We start from the raw sequence: 19,403 nt of genomic DNA, 5'->3' as shown, positions 1-19,403 counted from the left end.
ACAAAACCATTTTTATAGAAGAATCACATATAATATATCTAGATAATGGAGTCGCAGTTACCCTTTGCCGTTCGTTACAAACATTCGCACAAAATCAAGATACCCTTTTTTAGACACACAAAACTAATTTGCTAAACATTTTGCTTTCATTGTGGGCCAAAAAAAAAAAAAACAGAAGCAAACAAAGAAAAACAAAAACAGCAACAACAAAACAAAATAAAATAATAACAATAAAAAATATTTCTATTTAATTGAAAACAATTTTATTTGTGTTTCATTTGAATTTTGATGTGCGTTTATTTTTAAAATAAAGCACAATTTATTTTGGCCGCTGTGACGTGGCTTCGATTGTTGTTGTTGCTGTTGCTGTTGTTGTTGTTGCTGCTGGCAATAGGCTTGCCAAGTTATTTGGCGCAATTCCGCTAAAGCGTAACAACAAACCCCACAAATTGCTGCTAGCCAAAAAGGGGTCGCTGCGCCGTCAGCCAGAGGCGTCCAAAGGGGCCGGAAGAGTGGTGGAGCAAGGAGAGTGGGGTGTGGGGGGTAGAGTGGTGTTGGATTGTTTGATCGCATGCAACCAAGCATGGAAATCAAAAATGGAAATTGCCGGGCCGAAAGGCACAAAACAATTAAAAACAATTGCTGCCGGGCCGGGGCGGAGCGAGGTGTTGCTGCCGTTGCAGTAGATGTTGCTGCTGTGCAAGTTGCTGCTGCTGCTGTTGCTGTGGATGTTGCTGCTGTTCAGCTGACCAAAGCGAATGCAGGCAATTGCAGCTGTTGTTGTTGTTGTTGTTGTTCAGCTAGCTCAACAAATTGGGCAACTATTCACATTGGCTTTGACACTGTCGCCTGCAACAACAGCAACAACACCAGCAACAACAGCAGCAACAACAGCAACAACTATATGATTAATGCTTTTCAAAGTGTCTAGTAAACAACAAATAGCAATAGCAACAAATGAAATTGTTGTTAAATTTAGCAAAAGGTGAGCAGCGATGTGTTTTCTGTGAGGGAAGGCCAAAGTGATTTATATACCCATTGCATATGTGTCGAAAGGGTGGCTTGGCTAGTTGGTTAAAGGACATCAAATCGAGACTGAACTTTTTTCTACGCACATTTATGCATGCCAAAATTAGTAAATTTCACAGGGATCGGACAATAAGCTCCGAAGTTTTTAGATAAGGCAAGAGTTCAGGGTATCTGCTAGTCGGGCACTCAGTGAAATTTCAATTGGAAAACGAAATGCAAAGCCGGAAAAACTATTTCTCTTTTAGATCTTCTCGTGGATTATAGATAAATAAATATATATAGATAAATGGAAGATAAGTATATATGCATGGCCAGACAAACTTCATTGTTTTGTTGATAATACTTAAAAAATAATATGAAAGAATTGAGTTTATCTTATACATGCCGAAGCGCTGATACCCTTCTAAGCATTTGCCTAATGATTTTGCAGTTATGTGAGAAAAGTGAAGCTCGTCATGAAAATAATAGAAAATTTTAACATACAAGAACTCAATTTTCATTAATGCGTTATATGACAGACCTAGAATACCCTGTACAAGGGTATAGAAACAAAGTTTTGAAGCTGACTAGAAATGATATTATATATATATTATATATTTATATATGGTATGCATGGACCCCTCTCTCTCGCTCTCGCTCTCGCTCTCACTCTCTGTCTTTCTCTCACTCTCGAGGCGTTACACACTTTGTCATGTATTGATAATACCCTCTGCAAGTGTATCAAAAATTGAACTTGCCTTGGGCGGCCGCACACACACACACACACATGCACACACACACACTCGCACACACCGACAGCACGCCCACCCGAAAGCCTTCAATTTTCCAATTATCCATGAAAATACAATGAAAAGCGAATTTGGCATTTGCTGCATATTTTTAGACACATGGATGAAAATCAAGAAGAGGAAGAGTAAGAGCAAGCAGAAGATGTTGAAGAAAACGCAAATTTTGACATGCAAAATGCGAAGAGCGCAGACAAAGAAGAAGCAGGCACAACAAACACACACACACACACACACACATGCACAACGATTATGAAACGACAGAAAATAAAAAAAAAATTGAAGTAAAGAAAAGCAAAAGATTTGCCACGCTGGGAAAAAGGCAGCCAACTAACAGTTAAGCGAGCGGGCATGGGGCGGGGCAGAGCGGGGCGTGCCGGGGCAGCTAAAGAAAAACCGGCTTCGCAGCCAAAGCCAGAGCCAAAGCCAAAGACGAACCACTTGCCGCCAGGCGCTGGCTTTTGCCTGTCTCTTCCTCTTCGACAGCTGCTTCTTCTTGTTTATGTTTTTCTAGAAAAACAAGCGAAGTCATGGCGTACGGGGGGCGGCGGGGCAGGCGACGACAGCCAAACAGTAGCTGCAAAAATATTATTTTAAACATGTTGCGCTCGAATGAGTTGCAAAGCAATTAATAAACCGGTTCGGAACCGAACCATGAACCAATAAAAAACAACAACAACAACAACAAAAGAGCACAAAAATGCATTCTCAGCATTTCCTCAAGCAGCTAAAAACCAGGTGCGACTCAACCTTTCCACAAAACTAACCTTCATATGCAAGAAAAATATATACCCAAAAATTTCCAAAGAGTGCCTGGGAAAGCAATAAAGCGAGGCAAGTACATATAACAGCCTGTTCGCCTATTTCTTACCCAGGTAATTCCATTATGCCGCAGCTAACCCAAGGTAACTCGGTTGTTCTGCGAGCTATGCGGTTGGAATTTGGTTCAGTTGTATAAATCAAGTTACATAAATCAAATAAATAAAGCTCAGGCAGATCCTTACACTAATCGACGATTGATGTACAGATATAAAGTTAAATTGATAGACAGATGGATGCATAGTTAGATAGATAGGTTCACTGATAGATGATATTCAGATAAACTGATATAGAGATAGATTAATAGGTAGAAAGATCGATAGACGGACTGATCATTTAATAGATAGATGGAGGATAGGTGGATGGACTGATAGCTAAATGGACAGACAGATAAACAGGCTGACTCGTAGATGAATACATAGGTATATAGATAGATATCTATATGTATATAGATAGAGAGATTTCAATATAAAAAGACATTTCGATAGGCAGATAGATAGATTGATGGATAGACATATCGATAGATCGATGGATATATATATTGATATATCGATAGGTCGATAGCTAGATATATTGAGCGACAGATAGCTGGATAGACATACAGACAGTAGGATTACAGATAGATAGATAAATGTCTGGTTAGAATAAAGAACTCTTTCCTCAAGGTACAGTGATCGCTCGTAAGTTGAAGCTTTCAGAAGTGCAAACTATATTGATAATTTTGAATCAAAAATTCGTATTCATTATTGACTATCGTATCTTTAAGAGCGCCATTCAATTGACCTTGCGCAGATAAATTTCAAATATGCAAAATTAAATTTCAGCTGCAACTGAAAATTTTCCAATTTCTTTTTCTAAAAATTGTGTCGCTTTGACAGCTTCAAACAAGTTTTTGACTTGTAGATTATACAATATCTTATTTTATTTTATTTATTTATTTAATGTGTTTTGTTTTTTTTTTAGTATTTCAGACTGGCTAAGTACATGGGATTAGTTAATTTGTGGTTAAGCATGCTTGGCATGTTCCACAATTTAAACGAATTGCATAATTGTCGAAAGTATTTCAAAAGCCTTCAAAGAATTTTTCATATTTTTTTTACTTCTTGAGCTACTGATATATAATTTTATCTATAAGAGACATAGATACTTTGTAAGTTACTGGTAGATATTTGTGTCTAAAATGTATCTTAGATACATAGATAATAACCCATAGTGAATATGAGTTACTTACTGCCTCATTTGTATCTAAAAGATGTATCTAAATTATGCTGAAGACTGTGAAGTCTACTTGTAGATACTTTTATCTAAAACAGATTGAGATAATTTCTGACTTAAATGTTGATATTTGTGAGTCAAATATAAGTGAGATATGTACTTTAGTATAGCTGGAAGATACTCTATCTTAAACAGACTGAGAAAAAAACTGATTGGCCAACTTGCAGATACTATTAGCTGATATATAACTAATGTGCATATGGTAGCTTAGCTACAGCTATTCGGAATTGACTGAGATACTTTGTAGCCAATTTGCTGGCTAATTTGCAGATACATGTAAAGTTGATAGACATGAAGTAGTTTGTGGCCAACTTGCAGCAACTCCTACCCTAATAAGACTGAGATACTTTCTGGCAATCTTGCAGTTATTTGTATTCGCAGAAACTTTGAGATACTTGTATCTGTAATGGATATATGTTACTTTATAGCTGCTTGAGATACTTTTGCAGCCAACTTGCATTTACTCAAAGCAATAATAGAAAAATATGCCAACTTGCAGATACGCGCATCTAAGTATTATAGACTGAGATACATTCCGACCATGCTGAGCATTGTATGAGACTTGGGGTACTCTGCATATATAAAGCATGGATGGTATTTGGTGCACAAGTTGAAAGAATGAACCAAAAACTAAATAAATAAAAAATAAATAGAATAAAGCAGAAAAAGAAAAAAAAAAAACGCACGCACAGTGCATTGCACAGTCCATTTGTAGCTGTATCTATGTATCTCTAGCTGTAGCCGTGTGTATCTTTAGCTCTATCGCTAACTGTATCTGTATCTGTATCTGTATCTTTAGCTGTATCTGTATCTGGCCACTGGGCGCTCCAATGCGAGACAGCGTTCCGTCCGTATAAATAGTGCCATCGTTGCGCTATTTTTGTCGAAATATTCCGTACGCTTGCGCTCTCATTCATGCAGCTTCCCCCCCCCCCCCCCCCCTCACACTCTCTCCCGTCCACACCACTTCGCACTCCCCTTTGCATGCCCAGCCTGACTGCTCCCCCTTTTGGCGTCACCTGCCTTTGCTTTGAAATTTATTTATTTATTTTTATTTAGTTTGTCTTGTTTTATACGATTCTATTTTTTTTTTTTTTATTTATTTTTTCCTTTTTTTTTTTGTCATTTTGTCAGGCTGGGCAAATGCTTGGCTTTTGGCTTTTGCTAGCCGAATTTGTATCTGTATCTTTAGCTGTCGCCGCTTGTATCTGCGACATGCTTGCGTTTGCATGCATACACATGTATGTATATATATCTTTATGTATAGATGTGTGTGTTTGTGTGTGTGTGTGTGCATATATTTATATAGTCAAAGCTTGTCGTTCACATTCGCTTTTCAGGTGCATTTTGAGGTGTCGTGACAGCAAATTCTTGCCTCAAATTATGCGCACTAAAAATAATTGAAACTAACCAAAATAAAAAAAAAAAAAAAAGAATTGAGGAAAAAACATATTGAAGAAAATTTTGTTCAACAGCTGCCAATTCCAATGAATCTCTCTGGCCATAGACACGCCTCCCATGCTCCCTGTCGCCCGCCGTTGCCCCGTACACTTACGCGCTGCCTCTGCCGCTGCCTCTGCTACTGCTGCTGCTGCTGCTGCTGCTGCTGCTTCTTCTTCTGTTAGCTGCTTTGACCAAAGTTGGTTAAACACTCGCGCTTCGACTGCAACCGTTCACCGCATTACAACAACAACAACAATAATAATAATAATAGTCGTAATAAAAACAACAACGTTTGTAAAAAAAAAAAAAAACTCAACTGCACATAACAACAAGAAGTCGAAGTAGAAGAAGAAGCTTCATAAATAACAACAACAAAAAACTTGTCTTTTGTTGCCTTCTTTGGTTGTTGTTGTTTTTATTTTTTTTTTGCTGCTGCTGCTGTTGCTTCTTTTTTTTTCTTGACTATTTTCTTTTTTTACTATTGATATTCTTTTTTTTTTTGTATATTTTTTTTTGCACTTTGCCGTCTAAAGATGAGAATTTTTCTCTAGCCTCTCCTCACGCCTCGTCTCTGGTCTCGCCTCTCGTCTCGTCTCGTCTTGTCTCGTCTCGTCTTTTTTTTTTCTGATCGGGAACACAAGTCGCACAAGTGATCGATGCCGCCTCTGAGTGTGTACTGAAATGGCCAACAGACGATGACGATGACGATGACGGCGACGACGGCAGCGACGCTGGCAGCGTCGATGGCAATGGCCAAACCGTTCGGCTCATTCCCGTTCCTGGCCACAAGCGCGCATCACATCACGCACACGGCACTAAAAGAGAGCAGCAGCAGCAGCAGCAGCACACACACACGCATATACGAATCAGTGTGAGTAGATGATGGAGAGAGAGAGAGAGAGAGAGAGAGAGAGAGTACGCCTGTCGTCGTAGCGGCAGCGGCAGAGAGCTAAGCAGAGCGCAAAAGCTAACGGCGAAAGTGGAGAGAGCGAGAGCGAGAGCGCGCATAGACAATGGCTGATCGCACACGTGGGCTGTGGCCTGTGGGACTGCACATTTGGTGGTTCTGTTTTTTCTTCTTCATTCTTTTTGTGGCTGTCCATCAAAAAGGGCTCAACATAGCTTTTAATATACCCTACAGTTAATTAAGGTCAGCAGTTGGGTAGTTGCAGCTGAGAAGCATGCAGTCCTTTTTTTCTAACAGGAATTTAAATTAAATAATTCAGTTTTTACATCTAAATACTTTTTAGAGTAACTAAAAATATATTTAAATACTAGCAAATTGTGAAATGTTGATTTACATTTTTTTTTTTTTTTGTTCAAAACCAGTTTTCAAGTTGACGTCAAATATGTAAATAGCCTTTGACAACATTAAGTCAAGCAAGATTTTTGGGGCAGACGGCGATTTAATGCACTTGGCATATTAATTAAATCTAAGCCAAAATTTAGAAAGTTTCTTTTTCGTAAGAAAGCGACGAACGTTCGTGTTTGATATATTTGACAGATTTAAGAAGCTTTACTAGTTCGCTGTGATTTTGCACACGCATTGGAAGCCCACGGAAAGAAGCTCCATTAAATATTCAACATGTGAGACTAAACGTAAAATCACAGGATTACAATATTAGTATATAGATGCTATAGGAAATATCGCTCGAAAATAGTCTCTGCCTCGAAATACTTGATTTTCGGCGTGTCAAAGAGAGCTTGTATTATTATATAGAAATCATAAATTGTGAATATATTTGCCAATCTCATAAAATTTAAATAAAGGGTATTTTTGAGTCGTGCCTAAAACTTGCTCAGTTTGCTTTCTTTAAACTAAGATATTGGGGCTATTTTTTTCTAATTTTATCAAAAGTTATTTACAGGGCATTTACTAGTCGTGACTGGAGTATGCTCAGTTTGCCTGCTTAAAATTATTTTTAAATTTTGACGAGTATTTAACGGATTTAAAAAAATTCTCGTACAGGATGTTTTATAGTCGTGACTAGTTTGTCTTCTCAAAATTTGATTAGAGGGTATTCTTTAGTTTACCTTCCCAAAAGTAGATAATTTCGAGTATTTGCAGTGTTTCTTAACATGTATGTACAGGGTATTTTCTAGTCGTGACCAGAGCGTGCTTAGCTTGCATTTATTGAGAGGGAGGGGCGGTTGCTCACACTTACCGCTTGGCTGCCGTTGTTGTTGTTGTTGTTGCTGTTCCCGTTGTTGCTGTTGTTGTTGCTCCTGGGCAGCTGTTGCTGCTGCTTCTCCTGCCGCTGACCCGCCGGCAACATGCTCTCGACGCCCTGCATAATTACGCTGGCGCCGAGAAATTTATTGAGCAGAGCACGTGCCTCGCGATCCTCCGTGCTGTCCCCTGGTTCCATAACTACAGGGAGATTTTTAGTGGGGTGGGGGAGGGGGGGAGAGAGGAGAATTAGGTTAGCTGCTGATGGAGCTGAAGCTGGAGCTGGACGGCAACACTCACCATTGTCGGCATTGCGCATGCGCTCGAGCACATCGTCGACGCCGCCAACAAGTCGATCCTCGCCGCTGGTATTGAGGAAGGATCGGGTGCTGGAGCTGGTGCGCGTGGTGCTGCTGCTTGATTTCTGGCGCATCTGTGGCGTCTCCATTTCGATAACGCTGCAGACATCGTTCGATTCGCTGTCCTCGGTCTCCACCTCGTCGCCGGCGGACTCCTTCTGTATGAAACGTTCGCTCAGCTCCTTGACGGAGCCGCGACGCGTGCCCGTCTCAATGGCCGCCGCCAATGGCAGCTCATCGGCATCGATGAGCTTCAGTTCGCGCTGCAGCTTAATCTGGCCATCTTCCGGCTGGCTGGTGCGCTCCAGCTGCTGCTGCAGCGTGGCCAGCTCCGCGGGATTGCTGGAGTAGATGAGCTCCTTGCGCTCGTGACGCGGCGGCGACTTGTCATCCGAATAGAACTGCTCCTCGATGACATAGCCTGTGACTTCTGTCGAATAGAATCGCATGATTAGCCAGGATTTGGCGCTCTATCTTGGACCTGGTACTCACCTTGCTTTGTCTCACATGGCGCCGTCGGCTGTGTCTTCTTCTTGAGCGCCCTGATGCCAAAGAGGGGCAGCCCATTCTCATCGGTGGGTCCAACGCCATAGCTGGACGTAATCGAGTCCTCTTCGCGTCGCTTGCTGCTGCTGTTGTTGGTAGTGGAGGAGGTGGTGCTGGTGGCGGATGAGGTGTTGGTGGTGCGCATCAATTTGCTACTGCTGCTGATGCTGCTGGAGTTGGAGCCCTTTCTGGGCGTAGGCGAGGACGAGCCGGAGGCACGCAGCACCTTGCTGCGATCCGCCCAAATGGGACTGGGCTTCTCGTTGGCCTTGCCCTTGCTGGTGATGCGTGTGGTTGTGGTCGTAGTGCTTGTGGTGTTCATGTTGGCCTTGCCCGTCGGACTGCGACGACGCGTCTGGGCGGGACTGGCGCTGCGCTCGCGTGGCTTCACTGGCGGCTTGCCATGTGCCGTGGCGCTGTCCGGTTGCTCCGTGCGGCGACTGCTGCTCCTTGGCTCCGGACTGTGGCTGCGCTCGGGCGTGCGTCGTGCCAGCAAAGGACTGCGACTGGGCGTGGAGCTGGCGCTGCGCGGCTGCAGCTGCTCCGGCTGCTGCCTGTGACTGGGGCTGATCTTGCTGGTCATAGTTGTTGTGGTGCTGGTGGTGCTGCTCGCATTGATCATGTTCTTCTTGATCAAACGTATCTGGGCGCGTATGCGGCGGCGCAGCTCGTAGCTGCTCACCGTCTCCAGCAGCTGCTCGAGTGTCTGCAGATCAAAGATTTCCTCAATTTCGATGTCCTCGCTGCTGCTGGTGGTGCGCGTCGGATCGGGCCGTGAGCCGCGCCTGGGCACATCAAACTTTACCGCTGCATTCGGATTGCGCGGCTCAAGTCCGGTGTCATCCTCCACGGAGGATTTGCGCGAATAGTGCGTCTTGTTGATCTCCAGCGAGTCGCGACGGATGTGCTCCAGGGAGCTCTTCGTGTGATCCATGTACGAGGGTCGGCGTCCGTTGTGCTCGCCGGTGGGGCTGGGACTGGACTGCTGCTCGAAGATGTTGCGCCGCGAGGCAACGGTGCGGCCGGGTGACGTTTGGGCGGTTGGCCGGCTGCGCTCTAAAAGTGGTTCAACGTGTGGTTCAGTGTCAGGGGAGCTGGCAAGGATGTGGTTAGTTGGACTATGGGTTCGGGTTGTTGTTGTTGTTGTTGTATGCTTTGTGGTGCTGTGCTCAGTGCTCGCTTTAACTACGGTGGATTTCGAATTGGTGGTGGAGTTCGTGGTGCTGTTGGTGGTGTCTGGCTTTTGGCTGGCGGTGCGGCGTTGTGGCGATACGGGCTGCGGACTGGCGCTGTTTCTGTGACTCTGACTGGGCGTATCCACATCGTTGGGCAACCACTGCTCTCCACGCTTGGTGGTGCTGGTGGTGCGTCGCTTTTCGGTCTCCGTTTCTTTCAGGTAATCGCCGCTGGGCTTGCCGCGTGGCGACTCCAGCGACGGCTTGCGTGGTGCAGTGGTGCTGTTGCGTGTGGTGGTTGGCTTGGTGTTGGTGCGTCTGCCCGGTGATGTTGGCTGTGAACCAACGGGCTCAAACTCCTCGACATCAACATCAATATCGCTGTGCAACCACTGCTCACCACGCTTGGTGGTGCTGGCGGTACTGGTGGTGCGACGTGTCTCGGTCTCCGTTTGCTTAACATAGTCGCTGGGCTTGCCGCGCGGCGACTCGAGGGAGGGCTTGCGTGATGCAGTGGTGCTGCTGCGTGTGGTGGTTGGCTTGTTGGTGGTGCGACTGCTGGGTGTCGTTGTCTGCGGACTGGCGCTGTGATGGGCGGGCGCGGGTCCCACCTCTTCGACGTCCACATCCACATCGCTGAGCACCCACTGCTGCTGCGTTATGTGCTCCCTGCGCTTGGTGGTGCTGGTGGTGCTGCGCTCCGCATCGATTGGCTTGCCGCGTGGTTGCTCCAACGAAGGTTTGCGTGGCGCCGTGGTGCTGCGTGTAGGTGAACGCGCGCTGGGGCTCTGCTGATGGCGATAGGATTTACGCTCCTCCGTTATAAGCACGGTGCTCGGACTGGAACTGGGACTGCCGCGTGGCTTGCTGCTGCCGGGTGTCTGCTTGGGCGTGGCTGGCTTGCGCTGACCGAAGACCGAGGGACGATTGAGTATGTCCTTTTGACGCTTCAGCTCGATGGCTGTGGTGTGGTGCTTGGACATGGGCAACAGTTCATCATCGTTCGACTCCAAAGGCTCCTCGGGCTCCAGGTCGGAGGGCTGTTCCGGCTCCGATTCCTGCTCCAGTTCCGGCTCGCTCTGGCGCGAGATGTGACGCTCAATGCTGGCCACCAGTCTAGGCGACTTCTGTGGTGCACTGGGAGCCAGCTTCTCGGCGGTGTCAATAAACTTGTGCACCTTCTGCGAGACGCTCAGCGTGCAATCGTCCTGGCGCAGCTCCTCGTCGATGTCCTCAAAGTTGGGGCGCTCGATTTCGCGCGTGGGCGTGGTCAACGGCTGCTTGGTTATGTTCTCGGCGGTCTTCAGAAAACGATCCACCTTTTGGTCTATGCTCAGCAGGCACTCATCACTGGCCGAGACCTTGGCATGCTCATCGAACTCCCGGCTAAAGGGTGTCGAGGTCTTCGGCTGCTTCACTTGCTCGGCGGTGTGCGTAAACTTGGAGACCTTCTCGTGCACACTCAACAGACACTCATCGATATCGATGCCGGGCTGACCATTGCTGGGGGCGGTATAATCCAGGCTCTTGGGCGCCTCCACGGTGGGATTGTCATGGATGTCCGCCTCGATGCCGTTGGGATTGCGCAGCTCTGAGATCTGGCAGCCCACATAGGCGTTGGCCTCCTCCTCAAAGATGGGTATGTTGGTGACAATCGGTTTCTTGCGCGGCTCATCGTCCGGCTCCTGCACAACATCCGGATAACGCGGCTTGCCCGTCTCTAGCTCGGCGGGCACCGGTGTGGGCACAATGCGATCCGGCGATGGTTCCCGCGAGCTCTTCGCATGCTGTATATCAATGATGACATTCTCCATGTCCTCGCTGTTGATCAGCTGCTCGCTCAGATTGATGGTCCTTGTGGTGAAGCATTTGCTGGGTCGATTGCGTTCGGTGGGACGCTGCGCCGAGCTCGGGTTCAGGGTGCTCATCTCGGGTGTCAGTTTTGGCTTTCCGTTGACCACCTTGATGACATTCTCACTGGTGGAGCGCGTCACCTTGTCCTTGTCACGGCGCGTGACACGCGGCACTGGGGCCGATTCCTTGCGCTCTGTGACCGGCAGCTTGCGTGCGGGACTAGCCAGGACCTTGGTCGGCAACTTGCGCTCGCTCTTGGGCGAAGGCGTCTTAGGCGCCGTGTGATCTATGATGATCTCCGTGTGCACGGATATGTTGCTCGAGCGACGACGCTCGCTGGGAATACGCGTGGGGCTCGTATCCGGCGAGGAGGACTCTCCATCCACATTGTCCGTTTCGGGTTTCTGTTTGCGCGGTGACGAGCGCAGCCGATCCTTGATGTTGGGTGAGCCATTGCTAGCGCTGGGCTTTTTATCCTTCTGTATGGTGTTGCGTGCCGTTGTGCTTGTTGTTGTTGTTGAGCTGCGAGTCTCCTCTACCAGGCTATCGCGCTTGGCGGGCTCACGCCTTGGCAGCGACTCCTTGCGTGGACTCTTGACCGTCTTGGGCTGCGTTTCCCTCAGGGGCTGCTTGCTGGTGGTGCTGCTGGTGGTCGTGGTGCTGCTGCTCTTTGTTGTGCGCGAGTTTCGTCGCTCGGTTTCAGTTTTGGTGATTGACGGCTTCCTGGAATCGGGCTGCTTGGGCTGTGACTCCTCCGGTTCACTGTCGTTCGGTTGTTTCTTCGCCTTGGGTCCTGCTGTGGGCCCGCTGGGTCGTTGGGTCTTGCTGATCTTTTCCACCACTGTTTTGCCATTGCAATCGATGATCTTTTCGGTCACAAAATGCTTTGTCTCCGTTTGAGGCAGAGGTTCCCTGCGTGTGGGTGATGGCGACTTGGAGGGACGCTTTGTTATGACCACAGACGTCGTTTCGCTAATGTACTCTGCGTCGTCCTTGGGTTGCCTGCTAGGCGCCTCGGGCTTGGGTTGTTTGCCAGGTGTAGGCCGCGGCTCTTTATCATCCTTTGGCCGCCTAGCTGATGCGGTACGTGGTGTTTCCTCAACCTTAGTCGGTTTACCAGCTGTGGAGCTTGGTTTTCTCTCATCCCTAGGCTGCTTTCCAGGTGAGGGTTGCAATTCATCCGCTGGGTACGGCGAATAGTCCCTGCGAGTGGGCGACGGTGACTTGGGAGGACGCTTCGTGACCACTATGGTTGTGTCTTCGCTCACTTTTATGAACTCGACGTCTTCAGAATAATATTTAGGTGTTGGCCGTGGCTCTGTCTCATCCTTTGGCTGACTTCCTGTTACCGGACGTGTTGGCTCTTTACCCTTCGGACGTTTACCGGAAAGTGGTTCCTCGTCATCCTCCGGATAAGGCAAGGGCTCTTTGCGTCTGGGTGAAGGTGACTTGGTAACAGGCGTCTTTGATGTTCGCTTCGTTGTTGTCGTTTCTTCTTCCACATTTACGAACTCTGCGTCATCCTTGGGAAGCCAACCGGTTGTTGTACTTGGTTCTTCTTCATCCTCTGAAGGCAAAGGCTCTTTGCTAGCCGGTGATGGAGACTTCGGAGAATGCTTGGTAGTAATTGTCGTAATCTCTTCTTCCACATTTAAAAGCTCGACTTCGTCCTTGGGAAGTCTGCCAGATGCCGGACGTTGTGGTCGCTCGTCCTTCGGCTGTCTGCCACCCTTAGGACTCGGCTCTTCCTCATCCAATGGCCGTCTACCAGTTGTGGGACGAGGCTCAACCTTATCCTTGGGCTGTCTACCAGCTGTGGGTCTAGGTTCCTCCTCGTCCTCTAAGTAGGGCAAAGGTTCCTTGCGAGTTGTTATGGTCGTCGCTTCTTCAACATTTATAAACTCTGTCTCCTTCTTGGAAAGAGTGCTAGTTGATGGACGTTGTGGCTTCTCATCCTTAGGCTGTCTGCCAGTCTTAGGACGTGGCTCTACCTTATCATGAGGCCATCTTCCAGCTGTGGGACGTGACTCTACCTCATCCTCCGGGTAGGGCAAAGAGCCTTTACGGGTAGACGAAGGCGATTTAGATGAGCGTTTCGTTGTAATTGTTGTTGTCTCTTCTTCTACATTAACGAATTCAGCGTCATCGTTTGGTTGCCTGTTAAGTGATGGACGCTGTGGATTCACAGCCTCAGGGTGTCTACCAGCAGCGGGTTCTGACTCTGGCCCGTCCTTGGGCTTTCGGCCACCAGCAGGACGTGGTACTTCTTCATCCACTGGCCTGGGCACCTTTTTTCCCGTTGTTTTCTCGGTATTGACGAGCGTTTCAATTTCCTCTGACTCCGTAATATCCACCGTCAACTCGCTGCGTTGGGGCAACTGGCTCTCCGGTTCAGACAGAGGTTCCTCGACTTTGATAACAGGCTGTGTACGTATCACATAGGTTTCGGTCACTTGCCTGGGCTTGTCATCCTCATCATCATCATCGGGACAATCCTCTATCTTAAACTCAAAGGTCTCCGTCTGCTTGACCACAGTTGATTGTTTCTGCTCATCCGTGTCATTGTCGTCATCATCATCTTCAGGTTTTGGCACGTAGTTTCCCTGCGTATCACCATCCTCCTCCATGCCCAAGATTTTGCGGCAACGATCTTCAAAGGTCTCCCGACGGGTCAGGCCCTTTTTGCGGTAGGTGGGCTTTTGATCTTCTTCCGGCTCTGGACTCTTCGATATGAAACCACCATCCGGTATTTCGGGTGTTTCGCATGTCTCGGGAGTTTTGCCTGTTGCGGGCTTATAGCTAGATCTATCAATCATATCTTCATCTTTGGGCCTTGAACTTTTGGGCAATTGGGTATCGGGATTTTCGGGTTGGTTATCCTGGGGCTTGCGAGCCTGAGGCTGACGCTCGTTCGTTATGAATTCTTCGTTAAGGTTCTTCGTTGTATTGGTCAATCGTTGGGTCACAGTGCTTCTAAAGAACGCATCCTCTGGGAACTGCTTGTCGGCAGTTGGCTTAGGTGCATCTCGGGGCTTAGTTGAAGCCGAGGCCGGCAACTGGGTTGCGGGACTGGGCTCCTTGGCTTGACGCGGCAACTCCTTAGGCAATTGCTTTTCAGGACTTGGCTCCTTTGGCAGCTGCTTTTCTGGACTTCCGGGACGTGGTGCGCTCCTGGGAGTTGTTGATGGTAGCGATTTTTCGGGACTCGAACGTGGAAATTCCTTGGACACCGTGCCTGGTAGCTGCTTCTCAGGACTTTGACGTGGCGAATCTCTGGGCACTGTCGATGGTAACTGATTTTCGGGACTCCAACGTGGCGTCTCCTTAGGTCTAGTTGGCATTTGCTTTTCGGGGCTACTCGGACGTGACGATTCTCTGGGCTGATTATCGGGACTACGACGCGGCGATTCCTTAGGCTTTGAGGGAAATGCAGCTGGCAGCTGTTCCGGCGTCTGACGTGGCGATTCTCTGGGCAGCTGCTTTTCGGGGCTGCCAGAACGTGGCAATTCCTTGGGAAGAGTTGCTGGCAACTTCTCGGGACTACCGGAACGTGGCGATTGTCTGGCTTTCGAGGGTAACTGCTTCTCGGGACTCTGGCGAGGCCTCGAGGGCAATGTCGCCGGTATCTTCTCGGGACTCTGACGTGGCAGGTCCCTGGGCCTATTATCATTACCTTTCGTTTGGCGCTGCCTAAACTCCAAGCTGCTCTCATCGATGACAATCTGATCATCGATCTGAGCGAGACGAACCGGCGAAGACTCACGCTCCAACGGAGTCTCAAACGTTGTCTCCCGCTGCAGCTGACGTCGCTCGACGCTGGGCGACTTGGAGCTGCGCCTTGCCGGAGTCGGCTCATCGTCTCGAGTGCTGTGCTGGGGCTTGCTGTGTGTGCGATAAGGTGCATCGCTGCTGGGTCTGGGTGCATAAGGTCGGCTCTTGTTGGGCGTGTCTGCGGGTTGGGTGGAGTCAACACATAAGCTAACGGGCCGCGCTCAACGAACAATTTGTGGCGTGTGCGTGTGTCTTGTGCTCAAACGCAACGTTAATAGAGTATTAGTGACGACTACAACAGGCTACCAGAAGAAGAGAAATACCTCCAAAAGAGTTCCTTTGTTTTTATTTTTGATTATTTGTCTACTGTGGGTTAATTGCTCTACGAGGTTAGGCGAGGCGGTGTTGAATCTGGCTTCAGGCGTGTTAGATCAGGCAGAGGCATATATTCTGTTAATAGGCGCGTTTCCACAAATATTATTAGTTGGCATACTTGGAATACTTGGAATACTTGGTCTAGGCCCGCCCAATAAACTATGTGTACCAAGTGTGCGTGCGTGTGTGTGTGTGTGTGTGCGTGTGTGCGTGTATTGCCATAGAACATATCACATTCGCAGGTTTTTGTTTTGGTTTTTTTTTGGGTTTTTTTTTTTTGTTGATATATTGTAAAACAGTTTTTATTAGCAAAGTTCCAAAGAAATATGTTTAAAATATTACGTGTAGTAAAGATAGTTTCAAAAAATAAATTTTCTCTATATAAATTAAAAAAAAAAAAAAAAACAAACAAAAAACGGTGTTTGGTTGCAAGTAGAAGAAGTTGAAGTAATAGTTGCTTGCTCGATTTGTGGTTTGTGTTTTATTTGATTTAGATTTTATGTTGTTGTTGCTGTTGTTGCCTTTTGGGCCTTACCAACGGTTTCAGTACTTGTCACCGCCTTGGCAATGCTGGCCGCTTCGGTTTGAGCCGCGTTTTGAGCCGCATCCGCATCGGCGGCCGGACCCAGCTTGTAATAGTGTCGACGCACACAGGTTGGCTCAAGCACGGCGCCAGATGGATTGGATGTGGTTGCCTCATTTGAGCTCAGCTTGGTTTTAGTTAACAATTCGTTGGGCTTGTCTTCGATGGAAGGGTTCTGGTTCTGGTTCTGGTTCTGGTTCTGGTTCTGGTTCTGGTTGTTGATTGTTAGTGTTGTTGCGTTGTTGTTGTTCTTGTTGTTGTTGTTGTTAATGGTAGGTGTTGTAGGAGTAGGTGGCAAAGAGAATATATCGGCTGGCTTAGTAGTAGCATACGTATACTGTGATTGGTTATCTGAAGGATACATTCATATACATAGGAATTTCCGAGATAGATAGATATATATATATATACATATATATTTATATATATATATGTTTGTGTGTGTATGTTATATGTTTGTGTTTTTCTGTGTGTGAGTTGGTCTAATTCGTACCTGACACAATTGGCGTCTCGCTAGCTGGAGCTGTGGGAATAACGGCTGGAACTGTTGGAGTTGTTGGAGCTGCGGCTGTGGGCTTTGTCGGGGTTGTCGGAATTGTTGGGGTTGTGGGTGTGATAGCTGGGGATGCTGATCCGCCGGCTGTTGGCTTATTGCCAATCGTGGTTGTGGTCGTTGCTGTTATTGTTGTGGATTTCGTTGCTGCTGGCGATTTGGGCGAACGCTGCGGCATAAGATCGATTGTTTCGTTAGAACCTTGAACGTTACGGGTCTTCACAGCAGCTTGTTGCTGCTGCTGCTGCTTGGTAACGAGTGTTTTACCCACGCTCTTGGTAGTGGGCACGCCCACATGGCGTGTCACCGTCGTCGAGCTGATGCGACTGGACTCGGACGGCGCATGGCTGTCATGGGAGCCCTCGCGTCCGTCGCGCCTAAATGTGCGGCTCGACGAGATGCTCGACCGTGGCGTTTGACGCTGTTGCTCCGTTTGTCCGCTATCGCGACGCCCATGTGCCGGATGCGAATGATGCGAATGATGCGGATGATGCGACCCGGTCGAGCCGACGCTCTCCGCCGGCGAGCTGCTGCGCAACGAGGCGGCAAACGCACGATGCGCTGCATCCACCTCGCGCTCCTTCTGCAGCTGGCGACGTGTCACCGTGGTCGTTGTTGTGGTGGTTGTTGTTGTCGACTCCGGAGCGTTGCGTGTGGGCGTGCGTATGCCGGCGCTCGGTCTGCGCGGCGGCGACTTGCTGGCCGGCGCGCGTGTGGGCGATCGAGCCGCGGGATAACCTCCCTGGTTAACCTCCCTGTACTCGTCGCGCGGCTGCGTGCGACGCGGACTGGCCGGCGGCTGGGCGTTCAGCGGCTGTGGACGACGACGCTGCTGCTGCAGCGGCTCCGGCTGCGGCTCCAGATCGTCTTGCTCCACCTGGGTCTCGATGATGCGCTCCGATTTGCGGCTAACGGCGCTCGTGCTGCTCTGATGCACTATCTCGGCATCGGGCTGATCGGGCCGTGAGCTGCGCACCGAGGGAAAGCCGTGCGTGCTGAAATCCTCGACGGGTGCCCGTCGCGGACTGGCCGGCTGCTCCCAGCTGGGCGTGGCTGTTGGTCCAGCCGCCAACGGCAAGGGCGCATGCCCTTCATCAACGTACTCCGTCTCGACGGTGCGCTGCGAGCTGCTGCTCTGCTTGACATTGCGACTCTTCTCGGACTTGATCACTACGACCTCCTCGGTGGTGGGTCGCTGATTGGGAAACTCCTGGGTGGGCTTATTGCCGCGCACCGAGGGAAAGCCGTGCGTGGAGAAATCGCTTGCCGGCTGACGGCTGGGCGTTGTCGGACGCTGATTGGGAAACTCCTGGATCGGCTTGCTGGGAAAGCCGTGCATGCTGTAATCCTGGCGTGCCGGAGACGGCGCCTTCAGCTGCTGTGCAGGCTGATTGGGCGCACGATCATCATACTCCTCGACGGTCTCCGATGTCGTTTCAGTGGAGAAGCGACGACTGGACTTCTTGACCGACGAATAGCTCTCCTGCTTGATGAGCTCCTCGGCCTCGGCGGGTCGACGCAACGGTTCCGCATTGTCCACCACATCGCGCGGCTCGCCACGGCTGTGGGTCTGCTGATGCTGATGCTGGTGGTGCACATCCTGTGTGCGACGCTGATTGTTTACCTGTGACTGATTATGGGTCTGGGTCTGGGTTTGGGTCTGGCGCGTCGTCTCCGCGCTGGGAGACACTTGCTCGGTTTCGTAGCGCTTGTTCTTGACAATGGTGCCGTCGGGCAGACGCTTCACCGTGGTAATCATCTTGACATTGGGCTTGGGATACTCAACCGTATTGGAGATAATCTCGCCTGGCTGCGACATCAGATGCTGCACATGACGCTGATATTCCGGAGATGCCTTGTCCATGTCCACATAATGCTTGTTCTCCTCGTAGTGCTGCTGTGTCTCCACGTTGCGGGTGCTCTTCGATTGCTCCCGGCTCTCCGAGTAGCGTTCCTCGCGCTGTTGCTGCAAACGCTGCTCCTGCACACGTTGCTCCTCGCGCTCGCGCACCTCACGCTGCTCCCGCACCTCGCGCTGTTCACGCTGCTCTCGCTGCTGTTGCTGCTGCTGCTGACGATTTGTCGTCTGGCTGTCCAGCAGATAGCGCGGCTGAGCGGCATCATCATCCCCATACTCGACAGTGGAGGATGAGACAAACTTGGAGCTCGATGAGGAGGTGGTGGAGCTCATTTTCGTTTCGGTGCGTCCGCCGGCGCTCTCGTCGCCATAGACAACCTTCTCCTGGAGATGCGTATTGGAGCTCTCGGCCGCCTGCTTCACATAGTTCTTGTCGTCGCCCTGATGCGAAGCGCTCGAGCGCTGCTCATTGCGACCCTTGAACTCGGCAGTGCCGCCACCATTCAGCTTCTCAACACCTGTCACATGGATGGATCGTGTTGGTGTTCGTGGTGTTGTTGGGTTGGAGTTGGAGTTAAGATTTGGTAGTGGGTAGTTGGGTAGTTTGGTGGTTGATCACGGCACAGAGACATACAAACAAACAGAGTAGGAGTTACACACAGATAGAAACACAAATAGGTGAAAGTGCTCTAGTCGAAAGTGCCCGACCAGCACATACCCTGTACCCAGAAACGTTACCCCAGAAAGTCCAAAGGGAAAGTCCCTATAAGTCCCCCTAGAACGACGGCTGCATACCGATACTTATCGA

The 19,403-nt window shown here is 49.0% G+C and overlaps 1 protein-coding gene across 16 annotated transcripts in view; it reads right to left on the bottom strand.

The window, feature by feature from the left end:
- LOC6633420 (smoothelin-like protein 1) overlaps positions 1-19,403 on the bottom strand; it is a 50,716-nt gene that overhangs the window by 15,496 nt on the left and 15,817 nt on the right. For 6 of the 16 annotated variants that reach the window (XR_011417435.1, XM_070211319.1, XM_070211322.1 and 3 more), the window contains 5 exons: positions 16,678-19,113; positions 16,137-16,535; positions 8,373-15,404; positions 7,822-8,310; positions 7,517-7,722 (listed from right to left, as the gene is read on the bottom strand). Coding sequence is in view for 13 of the 16 variants with exons in the window: in XM_070211319.1 (XP_070067420.1) it covers positions 7,517-7,722; positions 7,822-8,310; positions 8,373-15,404; positions 16,137-16,535; positions 16,678-19,113 (10,562 nt within the window). In the remaining 3 variants the exon portion in view is untranslated. The other 10 variants (XM_070211326.1, XM_070211320.1, XM_070211327.1 and 7 more) reach the window with 10 other exon arrangements.

The sequence above is a fragment of the Drosophila virilis genome, chromosome X, assembly GCF_030788295.1.
Source record: "Drosophila virilis strain 15010-1051.87 chromosome X, Dvir_AGI_RSII-ME, whole genome shotgun sequence".
NCBI lineage: Eukaryota > Metazoa > Arthropoda > Insecta > Diptera > Drosophilidae > Drosophila > Drosophila virilis.
The sequence above is the reverse complement of the archived record's forward strand: the minus strand, read 5'-3'. Positions and strand labels throughout refer to the sequence as shown.